The following is a 27,156-nucleotide window of genomic DNA, read 5'->3' as shown; positions in this document are numbered from 1 at the left end:
TAATATCGTGATATATTGAGCATCATATTGTCCATTCCTAAACCTTGCACAGCTACTTTAATAAAAGTAGTTTTATATAACATGCGATTCCAGACACTGAGGAAAAACTGAAAATGTATTGAATAAACAATCAATGTGTAGTGGAAACACGCAACGAGTATTGATCATTGTTTATTCTGAAACAAGAGTCGGCGACTGCAGATAAATACAAGTTCCATTTTACGTGAATCCGACTATATTATCAACACTTTTTATACTACTATTGAATCTAGATCGGCATGTCGTCACACTCCACTATAAAGCCTAATACAAAAAACCTAGCGTCCACCAAATTGAATAGTGTTTCAAAAGCATCTACTCTGGAGCAAAGCCAATCTGATGTAGATAATAGATCAATGAATACTATGAGTGAAAAAGCAGACCAATGGCGAGGTGAATTCAGCAACAAACTTGGTCGGCCTTTACTTTCTGGTACGTTCCTAACAGCAAACCTCGAGTCAGATCGAAACAAGGATACGGACAATGAATCTGACCTATCAAACCTGGATCCGTTACAAGAAGAAAGAATAGATTCCTCCATTGCTGAAACTAATGTGGATTTAGAATCATCTAGCACAGCTGGAGAGTATCACTTTACTCGCCGATTCAAATATGGACAGATAGCTCCAAATAGCAGATCGTCTATTATTGCACTACCTAAGCCACGGTCTCAATCTCTGCAAACTACCCAAGAGTTTCCATCCGTAAATATAGAGCCAATCATTGGGGGAGTTGTGCAGAGATTAAGTTCTGGAAAAAACGCCAATTTACAGCCATCTGTAGAATCGTTTACACATATTGATTTGGCTGAACTACTTGATGGCGTGCTGGATAAGCTACAAATAAAACTGGCCCACCCAACTGAACCAGCAGATAAAAATGAAGGACAGGTTTCACCAAGTATAGTCGCAGGATCTCAATCAGATACTAAAAACCCTGAAAAAGAAACGAATCGACCACAGAGTTTTACTTTTATTAGCCTGACTGAAAATCTTGAGCCACAGCGTGTCCAGCCAAATGATACAGTGAATTATGGACTAGAGATAAAAACAAAAATTCAAGCACAAGTTATTACTGAACTTGGACGTCGACTGGACCGTTTACAAAAGCACAACAATGATCTAATACACAACAACAACAATTTAACACGAGAAAACCAGATTGCTGTTCAAACTCGCAAGGATCTAATAAAGCTGCTCGATAAAGCTAATGAGCAGTTGTCTGATTATAAAAAACTTGCCATCAACGAAGATACTAAAACATCGGCTGATTCATCATTTCAAAATATGAATAAACCTAATCAGTCTGATATGCCAATACAAAGATCATCAACCACAGAAAGAAAGCTCAGACCTGGTCATGTCAATCGCGAAAGACGGATTGAAGCTGTGGAACGAGAATTCTTTGATCATGATGCAATTGTTGAATCTGCACTAGCAGAGCTAAAAGTAATGAGTTCAAAAGTTACTCATACAAGCAATTTAGATGTGGAAATCAAACCAAATGCTGACAACCATAATTGCTTATCCCAGTCCAATAACCAGCCGACACCCCCAAATGCAGAGGAAAATGATGAAAAAGGTATGATTTGGGTGTTGTTTATTTTTTACCAAAATATTCAAATCATTGCCGTTTTTATGTATTACAAATATATCCAGATTCAAGTAGTTTTTATGCTCGCCTTGACAAAGAAACAATACAATACATGGCAGATTTGTTGTCCGTAGGCAAAATGCACGGTGCACCAACTACATTAGGAGTTGGGCTTGAAAAAAAAATCGACAAGAAAAAATTGACAAAGTAGGTGCATTATTATATGTTTGAATGTGAATATATCAATTTAAGCAGAATTTAAACCCATCCTGTATTCAAGTCGATTTTACTCACATACGCCTTGATTGTTGCAGAGTCAATCCATACACTGATGTACGTAAAGGAAAACCAAGCACGTTGACTACAACAGAATACCATCCAAAAGAGCTAAATGATCTTGTACGCAAGGCATCCAAACATGTGGAGTCTCTTACATTTATGATGAACACGCACACTAATAAACTTGTTGAAGCCTCAGCGCGTGAATCATACATCAAAAAACTGCAAAGTCAAATGAACGAGATTACAGCATCGTTATGTGCCTGTATTGATGTGCTTGCAGAAGAACAAAGACATGCAAGACATTGGCGATCTCAATGTCAAATCATTGCCAAACGATTTGAAAGTATTCGAATGTTGTTTGACCACGAACATATGGAGCGAACCAAATTCTATAACAAGCAACAGCTCAGTGTGAATGGTATTTTACCAATGGCTAGACCAAACACTACCAACTTGGCTTGGACATTGAATGATGATCAATGGCGGTTTCAACAAACGCGAAGCTCGGGGACTGAATTTGATAATCGTGAGCTGTTTGCTAGAATCGCCACGGCAGCTGCAACATCTAAATCTTATACCAACGAAAGTACTCAATCAACAGATTGGCGCAATGGATATGTTAAAGGGAATAATATCTCTAATTTGCAAAATTTTGAAAATTCCATCCATCCCACAGCAGGCGAATCTAGTGCACTCCATTCAAGATCTTATAGGATTTGGTCCGCTAATAACACAGCTCGAGAAACTAATGCCGAGGTTGCAGACGATGATGTACTTTCTGGTGCATTTGACGAACGCAGTCTACCGCCACTTTATTCAAAAGAAAACAACTTATCATGTACAAAAAAGCCTTCCACAACGAGAGTGGCAATATTCATTCCATCACCGGGAGGAAATCCTAAATCTGGCTGTTCCCAAGCATCTTCATTGGCACCTAGCCGTAATCATATGCCTAAACCATCGGCAAAGACATTTAAAAATATTTCATTTCACGATGCAAAGAGGCGACTGGAACATTTAAAATTGGTATAGCAGAGTTGAAAGAATAAAGTCGAGCACATTCACGCAATCAATAAACAAATGGCGTTTTATAGCTTTATTCATCCTAAATAGTGGAAACAGGAATCATATTTTACACGGTTACAAAAAGCTAAATCATACAATACGACTCTTGACCATGGTAAACCTATCAATTTTGTCAAGTTTGTCCTCATTGATTCCAGGCGAAAGTGGAGTGATCAAATTGGATGTAATTTCTGTGTCATTTTGCAATGACTCCAACGACTCCAATGACAAACTAGACGACCCTAAAGAAGTCAGAGCAGATTCGTTCTGCTGATTGTCGTTGCTAGCTTGCTCAGTATCTTTTAAAGTAGATGGTGCAAGTTCTTTAGAAAAGGCATGATTATAGGCTGTAGGGGTATCTTCAAGCTGATGAACAGATTCTACTAAACGACGTGTTGCGGTGGAGTCGACAGATTTTCGTATCGGCTGTGATGCAGTTGGTATAATACTAGCACTGGCTTTACGTAAAGTGCCAGAAATCGGGTCAGCTACAATCGGGATATCAGTACTGGTCATCGCAACTGGAGTTCCTTTGGATATAATGGATTCGTTTCGAAGACGTGAACCAAGTGTAGGAAATTTAGACAACATATCTGCATTTGCAATAGGAGTAGTAGAAAAGGATGATCTACCAGCCGCCATATCGACTGATGCACTATCAAGCCTAAGCTTTGCCAAACGTAGCAAATGCAGCCCAAGACAAAGTTTAAAAATGACGAGTCTAAGAAAATAGTTGTAAAATTAGAAATTTCTAAACCAAACAAAAATGTCATCAATAAAAAACTACACTCGAGATAACATACGCAAAATAGAGCGGTATAGCCCATAACAGAGAGTCGAAGATTGAAAAGCGACTCAGCAACAGTGAAAATCCTTCTGAATTAAGCCACGGTGGTATTGTGAATGGAATTTGCCAGCCAACTATGCCGTCATCATTGCTATTATTAGTCATTGGTTCTGGCATAAACGTATCTTGCGCTTTGCTATGAATTGAAATCATTTGCATGGTCTGAATTGCAACTCTAATAACCAAACAAGCCAAAGGGATGGATACAAATCCAATGCGACGAGCAACAATTGGAGAACGATCAACAGATGACTAAAAGATTAAACAAAGAAATTCAGCACAGCAAGTAAGTATTCTATCGCAGCTCAAGTATAAGTCTGTTACAGATATACATATTAAGTAATACTTTAGCAGTGATAGCAGCATCATTTCATTACCATTTTCATTGTTTCATCCTCTAAAACATGCGCAATTTTTTTCCCACCACCCAGCAAATCTCGACAAAGGCTGTTACGATAGCGCTCGTATACGGTTGGTGATATTCCATTAAATTTGGTAATGAATGCATGCTTTAGCCAATCGACCAAGATTTCAGTAAGATATACAATTACAATTGGCCCAAGAATGGTTTCGACAAGCTTGTACTCTTGTAAAGACAGCACTCGCGTAATAATATGATTTGTGCTAGCGACCAGTACCTGAAAGTCTGTCCAAACCTGTGTTGGATCTGTGGGAATTTTTTTTGGAAAAAGCAGCATTACTTTTTCGGATATCCACAAAATGGATGGCATGCTTTTATACACCTCATAGATATAGGTTGGAAAAGACGCAATGGTTTCTCCACCAACAAGCTCAATGAAATTTCTAATTCCAATAATGATGAGAAAGACAGAAAGCTGAAATCGCTCAACAATATCTATAAACATAGCGTGTTAGAAACTGCTGTGTATTACAATGCAATCTAAACAAATCCAAATCCAAATCAGTTTTTATGATTGTAATTACCGCTGCAGCTCAACTGAAATAGATTTTCTCTTTCAAATCGCTTGAATACGCTTCCTTTAATTTCCACAAACTGATTGCTTAGTAACAAAGTCATGAGTGCATTGTTGAACGAATTGACGGCAACGTTCAGGGTCATGACTTGGTAAAACAGAACAAGTGAATGTGCAAATATATACAAGACTGCAACTATAAAGTGTGTAAATCTGCTTATTCTTCTTGTTGCAGCAGCAGATTTTTTACGAGAATGCGACAATGAAAACAGCGAGTCTAGAATATCATGACCAAATGCACTGCATAGTTTATCGCAAATCTAATAGTCAAGCGCAGTATGTACATGCATGCATCAAAAATGGCAAAAGTGTGAGATATTAATAAACTCTAATCAAAATAGTGACCTATAGCAATGCAGTTGTTTTAAAGGCACGAAAACTCACCTCAAGAACATTAAAGATCACATAGAGCTTGATTAGTGCCTGGCCTCGAACAGAGTGATACAGCCGTGATGCATCGAAATAATGCAAAATGTATGTACAAATAAAAACTAGTGCACCTTTTATCAAATCCGTTTTTTGTGCTGGTTTCATTTTTTTGCCACTGATCGTTTGCATAGATAAATTAGAATAGTACAAATAAAGCCAATCTTTATCATTCTTGTTAAAAGCAGTCTTACCCAAAGCACCAGCATATCAACCACCATGATGCAATCAGTACACGCATGGGAAGTATTGTGAATATATAGAGAAAAGAGTCGAGACAAATAAGGTATCCCAAGTACATAAACTGCATTGTATTTAAATCCAATTAGATTTGTAAAATATACTAAAGTTTGTAATCACGACATGACATTCTCACCTTTTCCAACTCGCGAGGAACATTAAGAAAGTTGCGAATTCGTTCAGTCTTAAAATCCTGACTCTCATCAAAATCTGAACTAGTAAGCTCGCTTTTTATGTATTCATACAATCCTTTTATTGTTAGCCCAGGTTCGTTGGCGATGGGATGAGCATATGATGGCGTTGCTGATAAAAGATCTGAACCAAGTGCATATGTTAATGGAGTCGATTGAGAAGAGGTACGAAGGTCCAGTATTTGAGGCTGTTGGATTGAAGAGGAATATGGTTCAGGTGTAGATGCATTGATTCTTGATGATAGGCTTGGTTTAGAATCCAATGTAGAAATCTGGTATTTTGCAGTATGAATGTTGATAGATGGGATTTTATCACCAGAGTTTACTCCAACTAGCAGAGCAGCAGATGAGGTTGCAGCAAGACTACCATTTGAGGACATAAACTGATCAGATATGAATGTTTTTGTTGAATCGTATATCTCATCAGTAACAAAAGCATTGCTCAATGCATTGTTTCTTTTCATATCATTTGCAGGATGCGTTGATTCTGTATGTGTAGAAGTTGCATGCAATGCTACAGTTGGATTAATTGAATGCTGTAGTTTGTTATCACTCGAGTCCGACAACTCTGAAGAAATCTGGTCTTTTAGCAAGACAATACATCAGTATCTTGATTCCAACAAGAACATATGGCCAGCATAACCAGTCAATAAATTGCTCGATGCTGCTTACTTTCTATTGCGGTAAAATTCGAATTACTACGAGGTTTTCGAGAAGATGCGTTTTCAGCATTGTTTCGCAAGACAATGTCTGGCACCCGATGGTCTGCCATGTACAAACCAGTGGTTTAGATGTGCAAGTGCTGCTTGATTGTGTTCGAGGCGCGTAGCATATTATCACGTGAATACACGTGATACTACAACGCTTTATAAATTGTGGCGGTTTATCGATTTGGCTCAGTCATGGTTTCGCTACAGCTGCAACGTGCAACTTGTGCCATCGCCTTGTATTTCTTGACTATTGCGATTGAGGCTCAATCAACAGAAGATATTTTCACAGTCGGAACTCAGCTGAAAGGAGAAACATCTACTCTTTCTTTTTCTACAAACGACTGGCTTCCTGGCCATGCTACTCACTATGGTAGGCTTTGATAACGCCATTTCCCAATGTGTGCACTCAATATGTAGGGTTGCTGATATCAATCAGCACCGCCTATGCTCTTTTTACCTGCTGCCATATTTATGTAAAAATGGAACACTTGTATTCATCCTGCATCGAGTCACTATTTTACTTTGGAATATGCAGCAGTTAAATACTTGTTGCGCTTTCTCGTTACAAATTGACTTGAATAGACATTCCCAATTCTCCAAAACATAGCGTCTACTATATGATGCTCACAACCAAACTAGTCTTGGGCGTGTCCTTTTTTGGCATAGCCATGCATTGTGCAATCATCAATCCGTTTTAGCCCATATATTGGGTTCGACTGTTTTGATCTTGCCAACCAAACTCTATTCTGTATCCTGAATCAAGATACATTCGCGTTCTAGTTCAAGAGAACAAGATTGCAGGAATGAAACTGTTGTTTCCATGTCAATCACCTGGAAAAAGACCAGTCAACTAAAGAGTTTAGAGGACACTATTTCCTAGTGAGTCTGAAGTGGGTTATCATTTCATGAAATTGGCACCCTTATCTAGTAGTTTATTTTACGCGAATACGGCTGTAACTTTGGTCAAGCCTATTATTTTTAGAAAGTTTCATTCAATTTTGCGAAAATAAGCTTTTGATGGTTTTTATTAGCGAATACTTGGTTCCAATCATGCTGACTAATTAGCCGTTTACTACAATGCAATATAGGTCCATATCCTGGATATCCTGGAATGTCTGAAAACGGATATCAGTTCAACGATGTGGGTGTTGGCTGCTCCAATGGAGAACCAGGCGGCGATCCTCGATGGAACTCTATCAAGGATCATGGTCTAATTCAAAACCCTCTTGATTCAAAAACAGTCTGGCCAATTGTTCCCACTGTAGCTGTGTCTGAATTCTCTTGGGGTGGGAGCAACAAGGATAAAATATGCTACCAAACACTGAACATCCGTAATGCACACAATCACTCGCAGCGCTTGACTGCATATGTTGTTGATTTTTGTCCTACAAAAGGATGCATGTGGTCTGCAAAAGAGCGACAGTTTAATGTGGATATATATGGTCAACGTACATTCAGTCGACTTGGTGGTGCATTGATGGACGGCATAATTGATATTGAAATTCAATGGCCAACAGGAATTATCGCCAATTCAGCTAAAAATGATTTTTCGTTCAAGACGATCCTCATTGTGTTAGTATCTAGCAGCTTGCTTGTTTTTATACCATGAATTGTAACACTATTTTTTGGAAATTCCACTGTCACCAAGTACGATTGTATACCTTTTGTTCAATACCACAAACTAGATGGTTTAATAAATTCTAAATCCATTTAATTTGTTTATGTGGATGATTGAATATGACCAAGTCTATCGAGACTCGGCGACATGGATTGCAGACTACCAGATCAGAGTGTGATCACGTGGGTTTAGCTTGGATTAAACAGAATTACACGCCAGATTCAAACCTAAACATCCGACATGGGAATACTCAACCTATCTGATCTACAAGCCAACTGGAAAGCAAACTATCCCAATGAGAAGCCTATAAATGTTCTCAAAAAAATCATATCAGCATTTTTGCATGCATCAACGGATAATTTATCTACTCAATGCAGTCCCTGCCTTCATGATGAGCCTTGCATGGAACCACTGCTTTGGGGTAATGCTCATCTTGGCAGTGCAGTTGAATCGTTGTTTATATCATGCAATGGCCTTGAACATATTCCATCTGAAATCAAATTATTTCGGTCATCACTCCGGATTCTTGATGCATCGTTTAATGCTCTCCAAGACCTACCGAATGGTTTTGGAAAAACGTTCGAGTTGCTCTCCATACTAGATTTGCGTGGCAACAAACTGGCCGAGTTCCCATCCGAGATTTGGCAATTGATCAATCTACGGCAACTGCATATTTGTACCAACTTGATCACCTTTATTCCTTCAGAATCGCATTGTGAATTTGATGAGTTTTCAGTGCTAGATATATCTGGAAACCGACTTGATTCGCTTCCGTCAGAATTATTTGGCTATTGGACTAGTCTGAAATCTCTCAATATTTCACATAACCAGATCTCTATTATCCCTATTACAATGTCATTTCTGACCAGTCTTACTCGATTGAATTTGTCAAATAATTGTATCAAAACTATTCCTCCCGCCATCGGGGTTCTACAATCCCTCATTGAATTGGATGTTTCTCAAAATTGCATTGAACACATTTCATCCAATGCATTTGAATTCCTTCAAAACTTACGTATACTGGTGTTGCATACAAATAATTTGACCAGTATCCCAAATGTGGACGATTTAATCTCACTTGAAACGTTGGATCTTCGATTCAATTTTTTAAACACTCTTCCACGTGGACTATACAAGCTTGCGAGCCTTGAAAATCTGTATTTGTATGAATCAGACGAAAGCGATGAAGATGACGAGGTTTTGCACAAACTAGGCCTGCGGTGCGAGATTCGTAATACTTTAGATTGGCATAGCATATTCCCTCAAAACTCCAACGTCAACGACTTTTACAATACAAAATCGTGTAATCAAATTGTAGATAAAGCACATGTGGGATCATATCATAGACGTCGATTCAATCCCATCGAGTATCCACCAGAAAAAGAGTGTCGGCTAGGAATTGACGCCATCATAGCATATCTACGTAAATCGGTCATTTCCGATCCATCTTATGCTGGCGCTGCACATTCCACCATTCGCTCAACCCTATCTTCAGATAAATTCAAATCAAATAAATTTTTAAATGATACATATATAGCGATTTGACCAAACTCTCTATCATTGTAAAATCAACCATTTTGAGCTCACAGGTGCTCCCTTGAACGACTGAATTAAACTTCAAAAAATGCTTTGTTGGGATTGCTACATCTGCGTCTTTTTGAACAAGGTTGAGCCTATGCATTTTGGTTTGTCTGCTCACCTTTATGCCAATCGCTATAATCATCCGTTGTTATTGGGGTTCCTACTATTTGTACAATCAGTATTTTTGATAGCTACATGGCAAATTCTTTCAGCCCTACTTGACATTTTTAAACACAAAAGTTGAACCCATTAATTCTCCTCAATCTCTGCCAATTATGATGGACAAGTATAAATCAAACCAACATGTCAAGGCAGGAATGGTACAAGCATTGCTTAGAGCGATAGATGATATTATATCCAATTTTTCATTATTGATATGGAATATGCTATCAATTTGGTATAGAAACTTTGATGGCACAGTTAATGGTTTGAAAGTTTGTATCATGCAACAGTTTAAAGATTGCTCATGTTTCAAATTCATATCTACCACAATGCGCTATACTTTTTAAAAGCTTTGAAAATGTTTATACGCTCATTAGAGCAATTAGTTCTGATTTGAAATAATTCATGGCAGACTGGTTCATGATTGGGAATTGGGGCCAGCAACGCTGATCCTCACCCTTTAAAGCCATTCCCAACATCTCATCTACTTCTTTCCATAACTCTACTTTCTCCTCCTCGGTATACCGAGCAAGTACGCGCTCTAGTAGTACTGGACCACTTTCGACATGCTCCGCATTCGACTCATCGTCATACTTGGCCACATATCCAATTATACTGTTCATAAGCCAGTCTATAATGCGTATAAGAATTGAGTCTTCCCCAGCCACTGCTGCCTTTCCAAGCTTGTGCAGCACAGGAAATAAAGTTTGAAGAAACCCTTGCCATGCAGTTTCAATATCATTCACTACATCTTGATTCAATTGATCAAATGCTTCGTCGTATTTGTGTGTGGCAGATCGGCAGTGGGGCTTATAGTGAAATGGTCGACGATGATGCGTGTGAGAAGTCTGTGGTGCTACAATATCTTCATTCCGAGACGCGTAATCACCATATCGTTGTAGGGCAACAGTTGTTGTTTTGAGTGCTTCAAAGAATTTGCCAACAATAGACGCCAGATCGCCGTACTATGACACAGGTTTGTAAAACAATAAAAAGAATAAGTCAAAAGAAGCTTAGATTTACAATTCTAAATCGTAATCAATGATCCATATCAACCCCACTTTTTGGAAATCGTCTAAAATCATGGGGAAAATACGAGCCAAGTGTATCACCAGTTGAGCAGTTTCTGGTTCAGCCAGCGCATCAATAAACTCCTTTTTTTCCCTCTTGCGAATATATACAGCTGCATACCTGAGTTCGTTTAAAGTAGGATGATCGACTCCGTATTCTTTTAAAACGAATCGGAGAGATGACATGGACCCTAAGCTTACTAGTTTGGATGTAGACAAGGCAAGCTCAATTAATGATGCTCGGCGACTGCCAATCAAATGATGGTAATGCTTTAGTTCTGCAGTTGTAGATTCAAAATCGCACAAGTGAGCACCAAGCTTTTGAAGCAATGAGTAAATGTCCCGTGTCGGCTGCCATAGGAATAGCCTTAAAACTCGTTCAATAAGTGGTGCACTATATGGATTAAATATACACCACACTCAGCAATTCTGTGCTCACAAACATGTGGATAACAAATGCAGAGTGTATAAAAACCAATTGCAATTGGTATAGTATATGTTGCTTACGGATTAACAAATCGAAGTGAAATGATTATAAATGATACAGGCAGTTTAGATACAATTAAACATATTTTACGCAGCCGACCCATATGATCCTAAAACCATGAAACCAGTAAAAAAGTCAATGCTACAATATCATTCAGCCATGAGTTGAAATGTCTACTTACAAGAATGTTGTCAAGAATATATGCAATAAGCATAGGGACTAAATTCATGAGATTCACATACGCAGATGGTAAATCGTGATAAGATGGCGAGTGAGCAATTTGTTGCCAGTAAATTGGAACAGAAGAAATGTCCGACCCATTTGAATTGGTTGCATGCTTATTAGATTTTGACTCGGTTTCTGCAACTTTTGATTTGTGGATATGATGTACTGCCTTGAATGCAGATCGAAAAGTGGTTCGTATAACGTTAATAAATCGTAGTGCCTTGTGCATGCGTGCTTCATCCAAAGTCGGGGTTTTAACCAAAGGCCTGGCTGGATTAAACGAGATTTCAGAAAGTTGATGGCAGTATATGCCTTGCCAAATGAGCAAGTCTCGCGCATATCGATCTTGAAGCGGTTTTGATTCATCAATGTTATGTGGTGATTCGGGAGATTTTGATGTTGCTGACGAGAGTGCAGCAAGATCGCACTCGTCATTGAAAATATCAACGACCAGAGATGTATAATGCATGATCAAAAACTAGATACAATTATGCAAATCAATCAGATTCCATATTCGAGCACGTCAAATAAAGCCAACATAATGAGCAACACTTGTAATGGACAACTCACGAGAACATCTGTGCGTGTAGCGACAGCCACTTTTCTCAATAAAGACAAAATAACATGCAAATTGATTCCGCTTAAATACTCTTGTGAAGCATCTGCATCCACCAATGTGGGAAGAAAATGCAGCACAAAGTCACAGAACGATTGAACAAGCGGCGGAATTGTGATGGGTTGGCTGTCAGGCTCGAGAGAGGATTTTGCCAAATCTAGAGTACTTTGAGCATCTGTCATTTCTTTCAAACCTTGACTGTTGCTTACTAGTGCCTCGCCATTGAGCCTATTTTCAACACCATTGCTGGCTGAAAATGTTTCGACTTTCTTGGCAGTAATATTCTGAAAGGTCTTGTCAGTGTCATTTTTTCAGTATAGATAAACCACAAAAATGTTTTCATGAGATACCTCAGCCAGACTTACATCCGAGTCTAGACATTGTAGAATAAGTACATCATCAGCATTGATACTGTGCAATGCATGGTCTTTACTGGCACTGAGAAAATTTGGAATGGCGGTTTGGGATTGGGCATCCTGGTCATCAAACACTTGATAAAACTGCGAGACTACAGTCAATTGAACAAGTCTGGCAAGCAAAGCTCTAGACCTAATATCTCTAGACTCCATAATATAAACCAGCTGAGAGATGAATTAAATACACCAAGAATCTGGATTCACCGCCGTATTCACGTAAAATACTTTTCTATATTTATTCTGCAGTGATTGGCTTGGAATAGAATGGCTGAATATTGTGCTTTCCTATTGGAAATTGACTTGAAATCGACTCAATGTCCATTACATGATTCACACAAATTATAGTTTTGAACTAAAATTGTCCTCATTTACCAGGTTGTACAATCACCAGATTCATTTTAATTCAACTGTTCTTTACACAATTCTGTCAAACCCTACTTTGTACCCTAAAATCAGATACGTTTGCATTTATTTCCATGTTGATCATCACAAGAAAAACCAGTCAACTAAAGAGTCTAGGACACAATGTTGGCCAGTAAATTTGGTGGAGATGATCATTTCACAAGACTGATTGTGTATTGCACGCTTTTATTTAATGCTTCATTCCAGTGAATACAGCTGTAAGTTGATCCCCAATTACAGACTGGCTTGCTAATCTTGAAAGTATAAATTTTATTCACGTGAATAAATATTTTTTGCAACATATTTGCACGTTATCTTGAAATAAGTTTTGAAGAGAATGCAGCTGGCTTGCACAAGCTTATCCTTTTTATCCAACTTATCACCACCACCGCTAAAGTTCCTGGCTATATACAGATTCAACTGTGTGGTGAAATGCCCTCTAAGCTTGGATTTGGCTCTTTATAGCAAGAAGCAGCTACTAGCATGACAGATAAATAGGGTCGCGCTTGGGTATTTCCTAGCGATGCATTTGACAGTTTAGGTGCTAAACTTCGACCAGCATCCGCCACACATGGATCGGTTTGATTATCGCTTGTGATACTCTTTTGCGAGAGCGAATCTGCCGCACTAAGTAAAAATGCCAAGTTGGATGGATTTGAGGAATCTGAATCACTAGTAAACTCGGCTGTGCTACTATACTCGCTCACGGCACTACCTGTTTCGCTTGTACAGTCGTTTGTTACCATAGCGCTGTCGTCCGTAACTGGTATGGAACACAATGATTGAGTCGTATTCAATTCTGTATACAAGGATGCTGCTACTAATGCTGGCAATGTAAGATCTGCAAATAAATTAGTCGAGGTTTCTGGACTGTTTTCTATTGGAGAATCTGTCATTTGGACTGCCTGAAGCAGCCATGGACGACTCGTTGGATCCAGCTTCGTAGCCAATTCTTTCATAACCAAGTTTTTTTGGTCTTGAAATTCATGTTGGGTGGTTGAATTTGGGATGGATGCTGGATCTTGTTGGACCGTATTTGTGGGTAAATGGTTGGGCTTTGCCTCGAGAGAAATTGTTATAGCTTCTGAATCTTCGTCTGTACGTCTCCATATACGGATTGCAGGCTCGTCCTTGTGAGCCTCCTGATATTCTAAGCTATCTGATCGCTTTGGGGTACCATCAAGATATCTGGGGGTGACTAGGCTAGTCGAGGTTGTACAAGAGGTGGGTACTTTAATAGAGTCCTTATTTTGGCTGCATTCAACGCTAGAGATATCTTGTCGATTACAATCTACTATCGAATCTGGTGCTGGACAAGAGTTTGCAGATGTTTCTGGTTCATCACGCATCAATTGCAAATTGGCTTTAGATGGACTGTCAGCGTCATTGGCAGTTGTTGAAGATATATCGGGCGAAAATGGTGGATGAGACCAGATGTCTCCATTGACTGCCCACACTCTAAGATGAGCTCTCCATCTTGTAAAAATTGGTTCGAGTGTGCGATGGACCACAGCACTCACTACACCTCGAAGAGCAATGACAATAGCCCGAAAGATGATCAAGGGTATTACAAATGCAAATATCCAGGCAGAGCAAAACGCAGAGAACAGATAGAATGGAATTCCAGGAATGATAAATGCGAGTGCCAGTAGCTCCATGATTGTGACAGTGTTCCAGTTAATAATCAACTTTGGAATTGATAAAGTTTTAGCCAGTCAAACTCCGTTTAGGTTAAACTACATCAATTTTGAGATATTTAGCCAAGCATCAGGAAAATACATTAAAATCGTTTGTGCAGTCTCGAAATCATATTGCAGTCATTCAATAGTGAGAATAAGCATCTGTAACTGTAAATAGAACTCATTTACTGGGAATTTTAGATACTGCGCTGTAGAATTGTGTATTGGCAGATCCAAATACGGATTACACCAACAATAAACCAACTCAGTGAAATGTGTTGGCTGCTTGAAAACACGAGATGGCCTACCAAATAATACACCAAGTACCTATCAGGCTATACAGTTATGCCATGTAAACTGTCCTTGGAATTAATGCAGCTTAGTCAAAAATACAACACACACTGTGGTGTAATGATTCCAATAGAATCAACTCAAAGTCTATAAATAATGCTCGTATATCCATCATAATAATTTAATCCATATTCTACCATATTACAACTAAAATCAATCACCTTTATTATCAGTTATGCATCCCACTACTCTCTTGGTTTTTGCTGTCGTCGCCACGGCTAGTGCCACGGTTATTCCAGCTATTCACAGAAATGATCTTCAAAAGCGATCGCCAGGATATGGTAGATCTAGATTTAGACATCACCAATTTGGACATCAACAGTTTGGGCATCAACAATTTGGGCATCATCAACATTTTGGACATCAACAGTTTGGACATCATCAATTTGGACATCGTCAGTTTGGTCGCAGATATTAGACTTTTGAATCTACTCAATTTAATAGTATTAATAAATTAAACTGCAATTTTATCCATTTCCACTCCAATAGATTCAACCTTGCACATTGTATACAAAGACAGTATATGGATGTGTTTATCATGGCAAACTATTTTTTAGCATTCAACATGGCTCAAGTAGTTGTCCAGTGTTAAATATCATAAAATACAGTGTTTAAAGTGATATCCATGGATGGGTCTTGGCATGCAAGTTTTATACTTTTAGTAATCGTTTCATTCATGACAACATAACAGTATCAAATATCATAATATGCAAGAGTGCTGGTGATTATGCTTTTTGGACAAGCTTTTTATAGCCATATTCGCGTGAGATGGAACACAAACCAAACAGATGCATTTCAAATCCAATACATTCCATATCCTTGATACTTGTCCAACCTTCAATTTACCTTTTATTACAGGTACATATTGTGTGATGGGTATGGAACCAATAGTTGCATGACAACCATGCAATCATTGTTCTCTTGAACTAGAACACAAATATACGAGTTTGTAGGATACAAAAAGTAGAGTTGTATTGACAGGATCAAACCCAATATGCGATTGCAATGAATTTATTGACTGTACAATGTATGACTACCCAACCACAATCATTCCAGTCCAATACTATAGTTTGATTATTGATGGACGCTGTATTTGAAAAAATCTATTAAAGGATCATTTAATTTGCAATATGAGAATGCAACAATGCCAACTATTTTTTATTTGAAAGCAATCAATGCAAGATAAACACAGGTTTCATTTTGTGGATATGACTAAATAAAATGACAATTTAAAAATTTAAAAGGTGTAGTCGGTAAATGAATAGGGAATTGATTAAAATATAGAGAATGGCCACCATGTCATGCGTTTTCAATGCCAAAACGAACGATTCTTGTCGATTGATTTGGATATTGACAAGTGATTACTGTTGTTTGCTTACTGGGAACCAACTCTTAGCAACTGCCATCAACTACTGAGAGCTACTGGAAGTTACTGGAAGATACTGGAGGTTACCACCAACTACTGCAAATAGGAACAGTCACTGAAGCTCAAGTTGCTTACATTTTTTTGAGTTTACGTTTGCTATCCAACTCTTTTCAAGTCCTGCTGGCTACATTGCCTAACATTTGTGTTGGCTTAGTACATAACTGCTGGTTTTATCAGCCACTACTACTGTTAATACTTGGGACGTCTTTTACCTTTAGCGTCGATATTGGGCAGGACAGGAACTTGATTACTTGCTTTCAACAGTCCAGTTTGGTGCTGCTCAACACTTTTAGCAATACTCTTTACCTACACATCAACTCTATTTGACCAGTATCCATATTCACTGGCAATTCTTTGTTTCTGGCTTTGAAACCATATATTACTCCACAACCAACTGCAGCTATCCTTGCTTACACTTGCTTTTAATACTCACAATCAAATGAGTGATAAAACCTGGTTATTCACAGACCGAGCACTGTTGACCACTCCCTCAATTATTTCTGGCTCTTGGTCTACTGGCACTGAAACCCACACTCGCTTAAGAGCATGTCGTTACATTGAAAGATGTGCTCGTCGTCTTGGACTGTAAGCTAATCTACGTCTTGACTCTTGATCATTACTCTTGTATCAAAATTATTTACTAGTGGCGACAAGCCATGTTTTCACTGCATTCGATTTTATTATTGCTATAAATTGTTTCTTGACATTATACTGACACTGTATAATTCTACTATGGATACTTTTATTTACCATCTATGCAAATGTTAAAAGGCCACATGATATGCAGGCTACAGCAAAGATCCTGCTCCACAGGTTCTATATGAGAGCAAGTTTAAAAGAGTGCGAGTACCATGATGTTGCTTCCTCGGTGATATTCATTTGTGGAAAACTAGGCGATGGTCGCAATTTCAAACACATTGAACAGATCATTAGTGTCTGTGCCAATGATGCTGCAAAGTCTAGAACATTTGCTCCTATTCCCGAGACTTCATCTGTATGTTTTGTAAATTTAATCTTCTAATTAACTGTTAATTAGTATGCATTATATTGTCATGACTCCCTATTGATCTCCGTGCTTATTGTCTGCTTAGACTTTTATTCGGTGGAAAAATACAATCATGGCTCATGAAGAGCACATTCTTCAACTCCTGTGCTACGATATGTCTCCTGAACTGCCACATCCCCATGCTTTGGAGCTAATTAAGAAAAACCAAGGTATTACATGATGTATATTTCCCAAGATAAATTCGACTACAAGCCTCTAATATGTGAATGTTTTTTAAACTATAGGCTCTATTTCTCTTCAAAAATTGGCTTTTTTCTATTGTGATGAAGCGTAAGTAACCTGCCAGATCTGAGTGCGGTAACATCACGTTTGATGTCGCTTCATGCACGAATTTTAAACCTGATATTGTTTTTGTCAAATTTGATTGATCTTTTACTGACTGTATACCTGATATGTACTAGTCTTTGCACCACTCTTTCTGTGAGATATTCTGCCATTCATATTGCTCAGGCAGCAGTTCATGCAGCTCGTCTGACTCTTCGGGGAAATGATCCTCGAGATAATGGTGCAGAATGGCATCAAGGCAGTGGTCTCGATCTACTGAAACTAAAAGGTTGAGCTCTAAATTGTTCACATACTAGCCTACATCCTTATTCCCATTTAAATCCATTGAGTGCCGTAGTCTACTACTGGCTGTGGGTGTAAAATATGTGCTTTGATTTATTTAATATGAAATCTTGTCACTCATATTTGTACTATATGTATTTGTGGTGCATTTATGATATTGATTATGCATAATCTACACTTGCGATTGGGAACCGGTCTAAACACACTGATCTGATGGATTGGCTGGTCAATTGACTGTTGTGCGTATTTTGCCTATATTGTACTGTGACTTGTTTGTATTCTGTCGCTTTTGCTATTACTTGTTTGTTTTTTCTATCCACTACTGTAAACTGTATTGCAGCTTTGGCTCTGGAGATTTCATTAGCGGCTGATGATATACAGTTGTCTCGATTGGCTCTTGTTCGCGAGACCAAAATTAAGGATTTGCTCAAGTCGCGCAAGATACGTCGGGCTGCTCGTGCTGCCTCTCGTAGACCCCGTCCTGTTACTGCTACCAATTCTGTATGTTGACTCTTGCATTTATCTTAGTTGCTAGTATTTTGATCAATAGTCTCGTATTGTTTATTAATATATACAAATTTATCACTCAGCTTTCCCCGCGTAGCGCTGCTGTTCCGGGAACACCTTCCACTGGGGTCACAGACACCAGTCCACAGTGGTCCCCCTCTAAGCAAGTTTCGTCCACATCGCCTCCTTTTGCTCCTGTTCCTGATCAAACTCGTACATCCAATCGACCTGTGGCAGCTGCTGCCAATACTGAAGCACTAAAATCGTCCAACTATATATCCGCTTCGATTGCTCAAGACAGCCACGCTGTTCGAGTTGACAATGGCACACGCAACATGGTTCCACCGTCCGACACGTTCATCTCTCCCTATTCTAAAGTTTCCGAATCAAAAGTGTGCAACCTGCAGCCAGGTTATCGTCATAGCACATACACCAATGGCTCTTACTCACAAAATACCAACATAGGCTACAAGCCAGACATTGAAAAAACATACAGACCAGCATACAATCCCTACTCAATCAGTCATACTAATGATGCGTCTTTATGCTCTACAGGAGCTGGTGCGATGCGAACAACCATTGGTGGACATCGCAGCTATAATCCATATGCGCGTCCAAGCAATTGACTTTTACTTTGAATAGTAAATATGGATGAATATCATCAAGAGTTGCCTACCTTTTATCACCTTTCTACATGCTCTGGGTTTTACCGCTGGCAGTTTCCTTTGAAATAACAAGCCCATAACACTACTCCACATACACACATAACCCCTCTACTACATATATTAAAACCAAAATGAAACCCACCCTCTTGTTTAAGAAAAGACATCCTTGCTTCAAGTCTGATTAGTGCATTTTATTACCAACGTCAGCATCACTACTGCCAATATAGCCCAACTACTTACTTTTTTGATGCTTTGGTTTACTGCAGGTATTTTTAAAATTCTACTATATCGTCTTTCTAACTCTATTTTTGCTTCTTGGATCGAGTACTCGATTTTGAAAATCCTATAATAAAAAATTCAGGTGTCTTTATTATTCTATTTTAGCTTTTGCATAGTAAACTACTTTTTAATCCAATTGAAATTCGTTGTATAGAAAGTGTGCTGAGCCTGTGATCCACCCGTTGCTGTTTTAAATCCATGCTGTTACTTTAATCCTCGTCACTACCGCTTTCTGGCTCTTTTGGTTCAACAATCAACGATTGCTCATAGAGTTCGTCTTCAGTAAACAAAGGAAACTCTTCCCATCCTACAGGCGTTCCTCTTCTTTCGGCAATTTTTTTCAGAAATTCTTGTACTGGAGGCAAGGGATTCAATGCAAATGGAACTTGGGCGTATCGCTGGATATCTTTAATCAAGTTATACACTTTACGCCGCTTGTCGAAATTTACAAAATGTGTATCTGGAAGAAAATCCGGATTGCCCAACTCCAAAAATGTCAGATCCGTGAGATATACACCTAAACAGTCAGCCATGTGGCATTTCAACGATCATGTTAACAATGTGTTTTAAAATCATACAACCATACCAGCTCTATATCTATTAAAATATATACAAGGCAGTTAAACTAATTGCTGTTTTTCATCACTTACCGAGAAAGGGTATAGCTGGAGGCTGCATTTCTTTAAGTGCCTTTCGGTAGTTTGCGTACTGAAATTTAGGGCTGACTAGATCTGCTATTTCCTTGTACGTTTCTGCCATCTTAAGATACTTGTCTTCTAGCACCTATTTGTGTTTTCCGCCAATATGCAATCAGATATCAATATCAACCACTTTTAAACTAAACAACCGTAACCTTGGCTTACCTTCCACGTTTTATGAAGTCGGCTAATTGGAGACATTGACAATGCGCCAATGATAGTTGTTACTCCTGTCAAGTTATTTAGCTCGCGACAGTGCTTTGTAGCATCAAAGATCAACATACAGGATTAGCATCAATTGACAAATTCAACCCAATGTGCTTATTACAGCCAAAAAAATTACCATGGCAACTTGGACAAAGTACTTGATGATATTCATTCGAGCTTTTGGTGTTTCTTGAGTTACAATATTGGTAGCAATCCAAAACGATATCTCAAAAATAGAAAACAGTTTATAATGTTAGCATGTAAATAAATCAAACAGCTGATTAAAGTGACGTGCTGCCAATTCAATTGATTTGGTTTTAAACAGATGCATACCTGGTTGGTATGTTGGATTAGCCTGGAGATTTCGGAAATGGATCCTTCCCCGCTAGTTTGACGCTTGGCATAGTTACTCCCCTTTAATGCCAAATTCTCTTTGCGGCGATGCCCGTCCCAAATCTGATCCAAACACTCAAACGGCTTAACTCGAGAAAACAATTCAAATTCCACTAGTGTTAGCTGTCGAGCCATTTCCTGGGGATCAACTTCTAGATATGCCTTTGGGTCGCTTCCAAGCGTGGCAAACACATCCGTGACAGGATATCCTACTGCAAACGATCGCTGTGATAAAATGACTTTTGGGCACAATTTCTCACGATCGCTTGAAATTTGAGGTGTTGGTCGAAATTTAAAGTCTTCTGCCAATTTCTTTTCAAGTACCTCTAACATGGTTATAGAGAGTTGCTCGAAATCAAATTTCACTTTTTTTTCCACAAAATCGCGATATCGCAAAATAAACTGATCATACTCTACAAAATCTTCTTCAAAATGATTTTGAATCCAATATTGCAAGACATGACACACTCTGAGACGCACTTGTACGACTTTTTTGTCGATATAAATTTCAAAAATACGTTGGCTAAGACCGTATGGTGGAGCAATTTCGTAGCGTTTAAATAGCTGATCAAGCAGTTCGGAGCTAGTGGTGAATGAATGGTGAGTCAGGATAAATGCCGCAGTAAAATCTTCGTCATTGTTGTCGTGTCCGGTAGCTGCCTCGAGAAGTTTTGTAAGCGTACCGCCTTTTATTTGGCGTTTTCCACCCATCTCCTCCAAAACAAGACCCTCTGTTGAATCTTCAAGCACCTTTAGCTCATCCATTGTCAGCAGCGCGCTAGGTTTCTTGAATATAGGATTTTCATCCCCAAGCAACTGACTCTCCCACATTTGGAAAAGCTTTTTGACTCGTTCATTTTGGAGGCATTCCTTTCTCCAATTGTCACGCTTGCGTCTGTCTTCTAAATGAGTTTGTCGCACTTTGCCTGAGCTCTCTTTGGCCAAAATTACCAATTTCTTTACCGCAATCACACAAGGAATAGTTGCTTGCAACATCTCTGCTGCTGAGTTGGGTGGTGGCCACGATGCTGAAGCAATCTTTCCTTTAGCCATGACTTGTCGAGCCGAGTTTTTCACTTCTTCAAATGCCAAGAGGTAGAAAGGTTTGATTGGGCACGGGAATATGGTAATTGGTAACCGAACACCAGAAGACTCCAACCGGATAGCATCCTCCTGGTCAATAACAACATCATCGGGAAAATCTTTTAAAAATTCAAACGAATTGATTTCTTCCATTAATGTGTCTGCTCTTGCATGAACCGTCGATGTTGCCTTGATAAATTCTTCTTTTAGATGCTGATCATGCACATTTTTTAATTCTGCCACTGATACAACAAATTGTTTAAGAAGAGCATCAAGAGTTTGAAAGAACGCCAGGTCTGTAGACTTTTCTTCTGGAGTGAGAACATCATGCGAAGCCTGTCGACCGCCCATGTCGTAGCGTTTTGACATTTCTTCAATGAGCTTGAGATCGTTTTGTCGTTTGTACTCGGAATAGCTTAACGCGCCTTTAGGACGAGCGTCTTTGTCTTGTGACGTAGCGGCTATATCAGATTTGACCTCTCTCTCCTGATCTTGTCCATCTTCAAACGCATTAAACTAAAAGAATACACGACAATTTAAAATTCAGTTAATACATGGTGCTTTATATTTCTAGATAAAAAGCAATATCAAACTTACTAAAACTTCAAAGTTTTTATCAAGTATTGGGTAGTGTCCCAATGTGTTTGCCAAAAGAACTATATCGCGACAAGATGCAGCCAGTGCAGCCGCCTCACGAATCATCTCTGCAACAGCATCGGGTGGTGGCCACACGCCAATTGCCATTCTAGTGGATAACATCAACTGCTTTGGAAACTCATTGCTGATAATTCGTGCCAAATGGCGCATACGGGAACGTACCGGAGTATACGAAAACAAAGAACCTTCAGTTTGAATTACTGCTGCAGATCCACTAGGTTTGGATGTGCCACTTGCTCCTTGAACCCATGATGCATTTAAATTGACTTGTCCGGTAGGTGATTGGTTTACCATAGTGCTAAATGCAGAAACGGGGGTATTGGCTGCATTGCTTGATCCTCCATTCTTGATCCCAGAATTGCATGATTTATCAATCATTTCAATTGCTCTAATAATCTCAGAGGAGCAATGAATAGCTTTGGCAGATATGGCAATGTACTGATGTTTGATGTTCTTGTTTGCAGCTATGACAAGTTGAACAACACATTGAAATACTGCAATCCATAGTCCATCCAGCTCGGTCCCACGATCGGGCATTTGCTCTGCAAGAGTCAACACACTACTGGAGTTGTTACCAATAATCTTATCTAGATTCAATCCTTGACGAAAAGTATTGTTTCTTCTTCGTTGTAGATTACCACGTGTACCTAAAAGTGACGATGGACGCGAGCTTGAAGGCTCAGTACTGCCAACACTTGCTGAATGAAGCCGCTCGGTTTTTATTTGATTGTCTGTGTTTGATTTAACAAGTAATTTTCCGTGGTTGAGCAGAATATTCATAATCTCACTTGCACACTCTGAATCTTTATGCGAAAAATATACAAACTTTTCTTGTAAGCTTGCGCGACGTTGTTGCATAGGAGTTCCAGATACACTTCCACCACTAGGAAGTAAAGCGGCGTTTAATGTAAAAGTGGAAACGCTAGTCATGTCACGACGAAGTGGAGACGTTTCAGCCGGACTGCTTTCTAAAGTTGCATGCCCTAGCCAAGCATTTTGCTCTACAGCAACTTTTTTTAAGTAGATCATACCCTTTGTAAGCCATGAGTCAATACTGGGCTCAATATGGGCACCATATTGAAGTAACAATTGAACAATAGTTTTGCGACGCATCCACGCTGCAACCATCAGTGCGGTACGACCACGACCTGGACCTGCTCGTTCATTGACATCTACACCATGACGTAAAAGATATTCAGAAATATCTTGATATCCGCCATGCACAGCAACAATTAAAGGGGTGAGGAGAGGATTGGAACGATCTGAATTCGGCTCCTCCAAATTTTTTTGAAACTGGTTTTGCTTCTCATTGTGAATATCTACTTTAGCATCCTCCACCAGATACTTTACAATTTGAGCGTGACCATTCACAATGGACCAGATTAGTGGAGTGTTGCCATCATGATCCATGGCGTTTATATTTGCGCCGTGATTTACAAGGTGCTTTACGAGATCCAGATTTCCCCTATAAGCTGCTTTCATCAAACCTGTGCATCCAGCCTCGTCCAAATAATCAATGGTATCAGAACGCACAACTTCCAGTAACGGCTCCTTGAGCCCCAAATAAGCAGCATTGCAAATACTAAAATATTTTCTTTCGATCGAGTCTTGAAACATATGACGACGTTGCATATCCTCGTCTATTCCAATCGAGTCCATTGCAGATACAAATCCCATTGAGTTGGATGTAGGTGAGTTTGGAGATTGACCGTCACCAAAAATCTGAGCTGCAGATTGCAGACTTTTTGGTCTGTTGGTATTGGGCGATAGGACGTCCCCGCTCACTCGATCGAAACCCTGTGGAATCATTCCAAACAATGAAATGCCATCTTGCTGTTGTCCTGAACTCGTTTTGTGACTGTAACCTATATCTGTATTGATTTTTGGCGGTCCTACTAGACTGCTTTGAGCATCATGCTTTTTTTCTTGGCTGGATATATCTCCTGTCGAGGCATTTCCAAATACTTTTTCATGAGTCAGGGGTGGAGTTGCGCCAAATTTAATCAATAGCTTAATGATACGTGAGTAGTTCATTCGCTTAGCAATTGTAATTGGACTGATATCGCTTTTGTTGGTAACGTTTGGATCTGCTCCTTTTTGGAGCAGCATGCAAGTCATGGCATAATCATTTTGTGATACAGTGAGATGAAGCGGACGATTTTGATTTGCATCAATTGGCGAATTGATGGATTGGAAGATACTATATGCATTTTGTTGACAGAATTGACGCACTTGAGCAATGTTTCCTTCCTGAAATTAACAAAATTGAATTGGTTTATGCTTTAGTACAAGTTTTTTGAACATATCATAAAACACTATTTAATCTAGTAATGTACTTGGCAAAGCTCTAGTATTCGTTTTGCTTTGGTCTTTTCTTCGTATTCGTCAGGAGTATGTTCTTGACGTCGATCGTTTGCAGATGACAGGTTGAATAAAGGAGATGGCACTACATGTCTGATATCTTGTCCGTGAAATTGAACGCTAATACAGTGTAGTGTTGAGTCGAAAAGTATTTAATGTTAATTCACATTTTTAGTGAGCGTGTACATGGGTGCGAAATATCCTCATATTCATGATTAGTGTGAATAAGGGATTGCTTAATGAACATATTAAGTCATATGAGCAGTATTGACTGTGAATTCATTATACAGAGTAGTCAGCGTTGCTGAATTTAGAACCAGATGTATTGAAGAGCCATGGATACGCTTGATATAGTTGGGATTAATAGACCCTCACTGTCACTTACTTGTCAGACTTTGCTCTGCTTTTTTGAAATCCCCATTTGAGATTTGGAACAAACATGCCAGTCTATATGCAAGATTTAACAGTATATCACAAATGCTATTTGAATGCAGAATAGTTTGAGTAAAAAGGGTATGTTTTGGGCCAAATTTATAGCCAAGACTTGAGATTCAAATGTGTCGTGTCCTAACATCAACCATCAAAAGTCTATTCTGTAAGGCATAGAACCCCAAGTTCAACTGCTGTTTCGTTTGCAGGACTATCCAGATAATACCTGGAAAACAACCAATTCTGTTTACTATTCAACACAACCGTCAGCAGCAGTTTTTAAAAGCCATGGAGTCTATTGCCAAAGAGTTTGAAAAAGTCATTAAACGACAACGCACACTCAAGAACGAGTCGCATACAACCATAGATGCACTTGTACAGCGACTCACAGATGCCAAAGCGTTGGTAGCCTCAACTGCTCAGCAACCACATCAGCAACAGTCTCAACTTGTTTATAAGCACTTGCAAGCTCTGTCCAAGCCTGTTAAAGACCTGTCCACTAAACTAACCGAGGCACATAAAGATATGCAGTCTGTCATGTACAAATACTCCAAAGTAGTCGAGAAACGCTTCAAGACAGACTTGGATTCGATCTGGGATCCAAAGGCTTTCCAGGAAAAAGAGGATATCATCTACCAGGCACTTGCTATTCACTTTGTTCGCGAGGGCAGGTTTGATATGGCACAAGTGTTTGCTGACGAAGCTGGATCGGTTCAGATCCCATCACATCTCAAGTCATTGTTTTTTGAAATGTTTCAGATCCAAGAAGCATTGAGGAGTAAAGATATTACTCCTGCTATCCAATGGGCTACAAAACGACGTCCAGATCTGGAGAAGCAAGGGTCGTTGCTGGAATTTCAACTGCATAAACTGCGATTTATACAGTTGCTGGTGTCGATTGAGCCTCATGCGGCATTAGCATATGCAAAGGCCAACTTTCCCATGTTTCCCCGACATCTCAAAGGTATGGTATGTGCTGCATCCTATGTCGATTCAATTTCAGCACCTTGTCTAATGGCATGTTTGTGATTCTTGCAAATCCATAGAAATCCAGCAACTCATGTGCTCGATTCTTTTTGTCAATAAGCTATCTCTTTCGCCATATGCAAGCCTGCTTAACCCTCATCTTTGGACAGACATTCAAACAACATTTACTCGTGATTTCTGTATGCTGATTGGACTTTCTTCAGACTCGCCATTGTTTATTGCTGTCACTGCAGGCACAACCGCTCTCCCCACCATCATTAAAATGTCTTCTATCATGAAAGACAAGACTGGATTAGAATGGTCCCAACAGGGCGAACTTCCCGTTGAAATCCCTTTGGTGGACGCATACCGATTCCATTCCGTTTTCACATGTCCAGTGTCCAAGGAGCCTGGATCAGAAGAAAATCCACCAATGATGATGTTGTGTGGACATACAGTATGTAAGGAGACGTTGATGCGGTTAAGCAAGAGCAATACAAATGTAAAGTTCAAGTGTCCATACTGTCCCTCGGAAAGCACAGTTAGCCAAGCTATCCGAGTTTATTTTTGAGCAAGATGGGACCATGTGCAACCACTATAGCTTTGCTCCAACTATCCTTCATCTCCAACTCGCCCAACCCCAATACAGCTCACAACTGTGGATACAATATCAATAAACTGGTTGGTTTGATTAAAATAACTTTTAGACTTTGGTCTAGTGCTCAATGATATAGTCTGTCACAGCAATCAAAAAACGCATCGAATATGTCCAGTATATTTTATTGATTAGACATCCTAAAATTGGATATATCTAACAAGAGTAAAAAACGCATCAAAACTATGTATCAAATTGACAT

General features: G+C 39.2%; 7 protein-coding genes across 7 annotated transcripts; 5 read left to right on the top strand and 2 right to left on the bottom strand.

The window, feature by feature from the left end:
- Positions 1–404: 404 nt before the first annotated feature.
- Positions 405–2,946, top strand: BATDEDRAFT_89713 (uncharacterized protein; the record flags this gene model as incomplete). The annotated part of the gene is made up of 3 exons (XM_006680138.1): positions 405–1,620; positions 1,698–1,839; positions 1,947–2,946. 3 exons carry the CDS (start codon positions 405–407, stop codon positions 2,944–2,946), a joined length of 2,358 nt encoding a protein of 785 aa, XP_006680201.1.
- A 38-nt stretch (positions 2,947–2,984) lies between these two features.
- BATDEDRAFT_35449 (uncharacterized protein) lies at positions 2,985–6,450 on the bottom strand (the record flags this gene model as incomplete). Its single annotated transcript, XM_006679943.1, has 8 exons — positions 2,985–3,700; positions 3,783–4,078; positions 4,204–4,682; positions 4,772–5,081; positions 5,206–5,365; positions 5,442–5,551; positions 5,624–6,165; positions 6,351–6,450. The coding sequence occupies 8 exons, from the start codon at positions 6,448–6,450 to the stop codon at positions 3,070–3,072; spliced, it is 2,628 nt and encodes an 875-aa protein (XP_006680006.1). The 3' UTR covers positions 2,985–3,069.
- A 130-nt stretch (positions 6,451–6,580) lies between these two features.
- BATDEDRAFT_89714 (uncharacterized protein) lies at positions 6,581–7,997 on the top strand (the record flags this gene model as incomplete). Its single annotated transcript, XM_006680137.1, has 2 exons — positions 6,581–6,758; positions 7,477–7,997. The coding sequence occupies 2 exons, from the start codon at positions 6,581–6,583 to the stop codon at positions 7,995–7,997; spliced, it is 699 nt and encodes a 232-aa protein (XP_006680200.1).
- Positions 7,998–8,408: 411 nt separating this feature from the next.
- Positions 8,409–9,551, top strand: BATDEDRAFT_12331 (uncharacterized protein; the record flags this gene model as incomplete). Its single annotated transcript, XM_006679733.1, has 1 exon — positions 8,409–9,551. The coding sequence occupies one exon, from the start codon at positions 8,409–8,411 to the stop codon at positions 9,549–9,551; it is 1,143 nt and encodes a 380-aa protein (XP_006679796.1).
- Positions 9,552–10,111: 560 nt separating this feature from the next.
- On the bottom strand, positions 10,112–12,960 carry BATDEDRAFT_25974 (uncharacterized protein; the record flags this gene model as incomplete). The annotated part of the gene is made up of 7 exons (XM_006679856.1): positions 10,112–10,714; positions 10,811–11,213; positions 11,327–11,415; positions 11,488–12,009; positions 12,102–12,440; positions 12,513–12,655; positions 12,936–12,960. The coding sequence occupies 7 exons, from the start codon at positions 12,958–12,960 to the stop codon at positions 10,112–10,114; spliced, it is 2,124 nt and encodes a 707-aa protein (XP_006679919.1).
- Positions 12,961–16,346: 3,386 nt separating this feature from the next.
- BATDEDRAFT_35448 (uncharacterized protein) lies at positions 16,347–19,603 on the top strand. The gene is made up of 7 exons (XM_006679942.1): positions 16,347–17,006; positions 17,193–17,415; positions 17,513–17,636; positions 17,712–17,757; positions 17,889–18,040; positions 18,395–18,555; positions 18,645–19,603. The coding sequence occupies exons 1-7, from the start codon at positions 16,861–16,863 to the stop codon at positions 19,185–19,187; spliced, it is 1,395 nt and encodes a 464-aa protein (XP_006680005.1). The 5' UTR covers positions 16,347–16,860; the 3' UTR covers positions 19,188–19,603.
- A 6,018-nt stretch (positions 19,604–25,621) lies between these two features.
- BATDEDRAFT_89624 (ubiquitin-protein ligase RMD5) lies at positions 25,622–26,992 on the top strand (the record flags this gene model as incomplete). Its single annotated transcript, XM_006680136.1, has 2 exons — positions 25,622–26,297; positions 26,380–26,992. 2 exons carry the CDS (start codon positions 25,622–25,624, stop codon positions 26,868–26,870), a joined length of 1,167 nt encoding a protein of 388 aa, XP_006680199.1. The 3' UTR covers positions 26,871–26,992.
- Between the last annotated feature and the right edge of the window lie 164 nt (positions 26,993–27,156).

This window comes from Batrachochytrium dendrobatidis (genome assembly GCF_000203795.2).
Source record: "Batrachochytrium dendrobatidis JAM81 unplaced genomic scaffold BATDEscaffold_8, whole genome shotgun sequence".
Taxonomy (NCBI): domain Eukaryota; kingdom Fungi; phylum Chytridiomycota; class Chytridiomycetes; order Rhizophydiales; genus Batrachochytrium; species Batrachochytrium dendrobatidis.
Note: the sequence above shows the minus strand (reverse complement) of the source record. Positions and strands in the feature narration are given on the sequence as shown.